The sequence below is a fragment of the Lampris incognitus genome, chromosome 2 (assembly GCF_029633865.1).
Source record: "Lampris incognitus isolate fLamInc1 chromosome 2, fLamInc1.hap2, whole genome shotgun sequence".
Lineage (NCBI taxonomy): Eukaryota > Metazoa > Chordata > Actinopteri > Lampriformes > Lampridae > Lampris > Lampris incognitus.
Window position 1 is genome coordinate 130,567,859 of NC_079212.1, and position 6,000 is coordinate 130,573,858.

Below are 6,000 nucleotides of genomic sequence, written 5' to 3' on the forward strand. Positions count from 1 at the left end.
ATTATGTGGAACACAAACGAAACGGAGGCGACACCCAACTTTAGTAAGGAGGTGGTCATACGAACCCTCACGGGTTGTCTCTTGTCCCTGCTCATCGTATGGACTTTACTGGGTAACATTCTGGTGTGCTCCGCGGTCATGCGCTTTCGGCACCTCCGGACCAAAGTCACCAACATTTTCATAGTTTCCCTGGCTTTGTCGGATTTATTCGTGGCCGTCCTAGTGATGCCCTGGAAAGCCGTGGCCGAGGTCGCGGGGTTCTGGCCGTTTGGTACTTTCTGCAGCGTCTGGGTCGCTTTTGACATCATGTGCTCCACCGCGTCCATCCTCAACCTCTGCATCATAAGCGTGGATCGATACTGGGCCATTTCCAGTCCCTTCCGCTACGAGAGAAAAATGACCCATCGAGTTGCCTTTGTCATGATCGGCGTAGCTTGGCTGTTGTCTGTGCTTATTTCGTTCATACCCGTCCAACTCAACTGGCACAAAGCCAGCGATGACGAAACGACTGGGACGCGCAACTCCTCCGAGAACGAGCCGGAGGAGAGCTGCGACTCCAGCCTCAACAGAGAGTACGCCATCTCGTCGTCTTTGATAAGCTTCTATATCCCCGTAGCAATAATGATTGTGACTTACACCCGAATATATAGGATTGCACAAATACAAATTCGGAGGATAGCTAGCCTCGAGCGCGCGGCGGAACACGCGCAAAGCTGCAGGACAAACCGACTAGAGTGCCAACACCACAACACGCTGAAAACGTCGATCAAACGGGAGACCAAAGTTCTGAAAACTCTGTCGGTGATCATGGGCGTCTTCGTGTGTTGCTGGTTACCCTTCTTCATCTTAAACTGCGTGGTTCCCTTCTGCGACAGGCCGGCCACCGGCGAGGACGCGGGTCTTCCGTGCGTCAGCGAGACGACTTTTGACGTCTTCGTGTGGTTCGGGTGGACCAACTCGTCGCTGAACCCCATCATATACGCGTTCAACGCGGAGTTCAGAAAGGCGTTCGCAAGCCTCCTGGGCTGCCGCTACTTCTGCTCCAACACGCAGGTAGAAACGGTCAACATCAGCAACGAGCTGGTCTCATACAACCAAGACACGATCATACACAAAGAAATTGCTAACGCCTACGTGAACATAATTCCCAACGTGGTCGAGTGCATCGACCACGAAGCCACGTTTGACCGGATATCACAGTTCTCTCACCCCAATGACAACGCCACCGACTCCGTCTGTGACCTGGAGGACTGCGAGGCGGACCTTAGCCTCGACAGAATGTCACAGTTCACACCAAATGGATTACACTGACCAGAAAACTGCATCATCAAAAATGGATGTATTGCGTCATATTTGAATTTTGATGTTGTTGTCCCACACTTAAAAAAAATAGAAGTGATGTATTGGTGTTAAAATTACATCCCGTGAAAGTTGTGTTCATTTGTTCTAAAGTCATTGCTTATATATATATATATATATATATATATATATCTCGAGCAGGTTTTCTTTTCGAAGGAGTTACTTTTCGGGGGGAAAAACTTCGGTCAAAGCGTTGTATTTTATTCCCGTATACTTGGTGCACCGGGAAAAAGAAAAGTTTGCCAAGACTCGTTAACGAATCACACAGAAACCCTCTTGCTGCTCTATATAATTGCACGTATATCCGGCACCCGCCTTTCAAGAATATGAAAACGAAATCCAGCCTTACAGTCAGGATTTCCTCCAACGCAGTCATTTCAGCGCCTTATAGCTTTATTCTGGAAGTGTGCAACAGTTGTTTGTGTTGTTTTTTGTTGTTGTTTTTAGACAAGAAAGGAATGTGTTGAACGTGGTTTAGACTGACATGATGCCAAAACGCAGTATTAAAGTGTCCATCTCCTGCACAAGCCCCTGCAACACGTGTACACACACCTGCGCCTCGCGCTCTCCTCGGTGTTCCGCTTGAGCCGCAGTGCACGCAGTCTCACGTCACCTTCACGCGCGCTCCGATGGTCAAACACGTGGAAGATACAAAAAAAAACCCCCAAAACAAAACACGCACTATAGACCGTGACAGCGTTACGCTAAAAACTGAAAACAAACCCATGGTTGCCACAGGAACCCTCCAAAATAACGGACTGAAGGTTAATACTTTCATATATTAGGCAAGATTAGGTGGAGCCCCGTTTGACACCGTGTCCTAACCGGACGCGGGTGTCCGACCTCCGCGTCGCGTCGGAGGCTCTCTGTCCACACTGAAACCGTTACGTAACAAACCCGCGTACCAACCAGCTGTGCGCTCCACATCAGACTGGACCCATTCCGCGCCCTTGACACGGCGTTTTTCAGTGTGAGTGACAGGAAGTCAATAGACACAGGACGTCCGACAAAACTCCCGCCCAGAATGGCGCGCCGCGTCGCTCGCGGCCAGGTGGGACATTCCCACAGAAAATAAACCAATCAAACTGATCTGATCACTGACGCTTGCACGCGTCGCATCCAGTGTTCCGGAGATTGGGATGAGGGCGTTTTAAACCTCTCATTTTGACAGCGCAGACAAAAACGCTCACAGGTATGGTTCGACTTTGCCCATCACAAGAAGGAATTATTAATCTAATGAAAATGTTACAAATCAACGCCGGACACCCCGACTTGATTAGGCTAACCGTACAATTGACTTGACTTGACTTGAAATTTGACTTGACTTGACTTAAGCTGTTGTGAATGGAGAAAAACAACCATTGCAGCCAAACGCTGCCATGAGCACTGGGCCCACATATATGTTGATGCCATACACCATCTCCCCCGCTCCCCCTCTACTCGTTATACTGTACAGATGACCTCATCTGAATGTATGCTGTTGTCCTTTAAACAGTCAAGTGTGTCATCATTTGCCTAATAAAAGCTGTTATGCTGAACACTATTCGCTGTCTCGTTGTTGTGGTGTTTTGGCATTTATTAAGGTGTGTTCATGGGCTCCTAAATCAGTGAGAAATACGTTGGTTTGGGAGCATTCTTGTCAAAAGTTACCCCCTTTTTTAAATGCAACATGTAACTTAGTAGATACGACAGTTCATTTTTCACCTGGATTTCAAACTTACCAGCCCTGTTGACTTATGAGGCCTCCTATGCATTGAAATTGCAGCATCCAAATCATTGGAAGTTTGGCATGTCTCAATGGGTTGTCATGTGTTTTGCAAAGATATTCTTCTCTTAGCTGAATATTTCTGGCCAGAGGATATTGAACATGATACTCTGACCACCATGCTCTGCTGTAGCGCTCACAGCTCAACTGTCAGCCGAACCCCAGGGAAAAACAAGAAGCTCCTTCATTGCTGTGGTTGACAATTAGGAATTCCCTCCAAGTCCCCCCCCCCTTTTTTGTAGGCTTTGCCATGCAACAGCTTAAATTCTTGGCATATATGTGGAAAAGGGCCGGAGAACCAGATAAAATGGAAGGTGGCTGCGAGTATGCTCAATGAAACACCGAAACAAGGCTTCAGTTTTGCTCATACTCCTGTGCCTTGTGTCCGCTCAGGATGGAAAATGATATGAAAGGTGGTTTGGCCCCAGTGGTATCAGGGCTTAGGGGGGGTTACAGCATCTGTCAGGAAACATCTGTCAAAATACCTCTGTTACTCTGTGTAAATGCACAGAAATGTGCATGCGTCACAGAAACACACACACACACACACACACACACACACACACACACACACACACACACACACACACAGGTACATGCATTCAAACACCTAGGCACATTGTCCAGAAACATTCTAGCTAGCAGTGTCTTCATCACTATCTTTGTATCTCTCTTTTTCTCTCTCCCCTCTAGGCAATCATACATTTACATACACTCACTCACACATCCCATTAAGGTGCTATCTTAACAATACTTGAGGTGATTTTTGCCAAATGGTGGTAGATGAAGTGGCACGCTGTATTAGTCTACCCTGATTCTCAAAAATCCTCCTCACGGCGCTTGAATGATGAAAGAAAATAATTGTGGATCATTTTGCATGGCTTCTATCACTGTGTGATTTCTTGTATTTTCTATTTTTTTCCATGTGTATGAATAATAAAATCAAAATAATCTATTTAAAAGACAACATTTTGCCATAGAAATATCCTCTCAAGAACCCTATTCTGTAGCATGGGATTTGCTTAGCTTTGGCATGGGTGGAACCGTATTAAATTCATTTTTGTATGTGCTGGTAAAACATGATATAACAACTAGTTGTCATTTCACCAGGGTGTCAGAAACAAACGACTGGACTGAACAAGGCAGTCAGGATGGAGCCTAATGATGATGCTGCCCATGGGCTCCAGCGAACAGCTAATCAGTTTTGACCTGTTTGCCCCCTTCGGTCAGGCAGCCAGTCAGACCAGCGTACAGTTTTTGCATGGAAAAAAAATGTGCAACATCACTGAAAACAGCCTGTTTCGTTCTAGAGGAGAAGAGGAGCAAAAATAAACAGCCTGTTTCGTTCTAGAGGAGAAAAAGAGGAGCAAAAATAAGTGACTAGAATTCGTAATTTTAGGAAAAACATACACACACAAATTCAGACTGACAATCAAACGTTTTTGTGTCCCAACCAGTGTCAATAACACTTCAATGCAAAAACTTCTTGAGGTTTTTTTTGGGGAGTTGGTTGATTCTTATTTATGTTTCATAAAAAAAATAAAGCTCTACCAAAAATGTAGGACAGGACTTCTCAAAGTCCAGACCTTGGTCCACATCTGGACCCAGCTCATACCTCGTGTGATGAATACAAAACGTTAGGAAGTGCAACGTTTTCTATTTTGTGTGTTGCTGCTGCCGAGTTCACGCGTTAACATTACGCCGGAGAATTTACACTGTGAAACATTTGTTTTTACAGTACCAAAAACTGGCAGCTGTGGTTGGCAGAACTTTACCGTAACAACTACGGTAGACAACTATCTACTATATTATCATACAATATCATTAATGTACCGCCCAGTGACTGCTGGGATAGGCTCCAGCATTCCCGCGACCCTTTGTAGGATAAGCAGTTTGGATAATAGATGGATGGATTATTAATGTAGCGAATTCAGGGGGCAGCCAGGAATCCGCCACAGTCAGGAATCGAACCCGGATAGCCCACACCACGGGCAACTGCGCTAACCAGACTGGTTAGCACCGTTATCAGCACAATGGTTAGTACATTTAACGGTGACAAAATGTATTTTTAACAAAAAATAAATGCAAAAATTACAGTGTTGGCTGTTATAAATATTACGGTATATTTCCTTTATAAAAACAATACAAGGGTATTTAACGGTGGAGTAGCTAATGTATTTTTTCCAGAAAAGAGATGTAAACATTGTTTTGGCTGATTATATATCAGCCAAAGATTATCAGCCAGAAGCAATCATCATATTGACAGCTGATGATTGTTTATGGCATGAAACAGGCTTGTACTGTATATTAAAGAATTTACTTGAATCACTGGCTTTTATATTACATTACATTACAGTCATTTAGCCGACGCTTTTATCCAAACCAACTTACAATAAATGCATTTAACGTAGGAAATCAGGAGAACTGATAGTCATCAGAGGTCATAAGTGCATCTTCTGTCTAAACAAGCATCTAAGAGCAAAACCAGCGTTAAAGTAAAAGCGCAAGAAATATAAATGAGTGAATACAATAAGTGCTAAGAGCAAGTAACAGGGTAGTTGTTCTTAAAGAGGTGAGTTTTCAACCTGCGCCGAAAGATGGGCAGCGACTCCGCGGTCCTGACATCAGTAGGGAGTTCATTCCACCACTGTGGGGCCAGGACAGAAAAGAGCCGTGACCGGGTCGATCAGCAGCAGGGGCCTCTGAGCGACGGGCCAACCAGGCGTCCCGAGGCAGCAGAGCGAAGTGGTCAGGCGGGGGTGTAGGGCTTGACCATGGCCTGGAGAGAGGAAGGAGCTGTTCCTTTCACTGCCCTATAGGCTAGCACCAGAGTCTTAAACTGGATGCGAGCAGCTACTGGGAGCCTCTATGTATAT

General features: G+C 45.4%; 1 protein-coding gene across 1 annotated transcript; it reads left to right on the top strand.

Moving 5' to 3' along the window:
* On the top strand, positions 1 to 1,403 carry drd5a (dopamine receptor D5a). Its single transcript, XM_056274466.1, has one exon. It carries the CDS (start codon positions 4 to 6, stop codon positions 1,309 to 1,311), a length of 1,308 nt encoding a protein of 435 aa, XP_056130441.1. The 5' UTR covers positions 1 to 3; the 3' UTR covers positions 1,312 to 1,403.
* Positions 1,404 to 6,000: the final 4,597 nt, after the last annotated feature.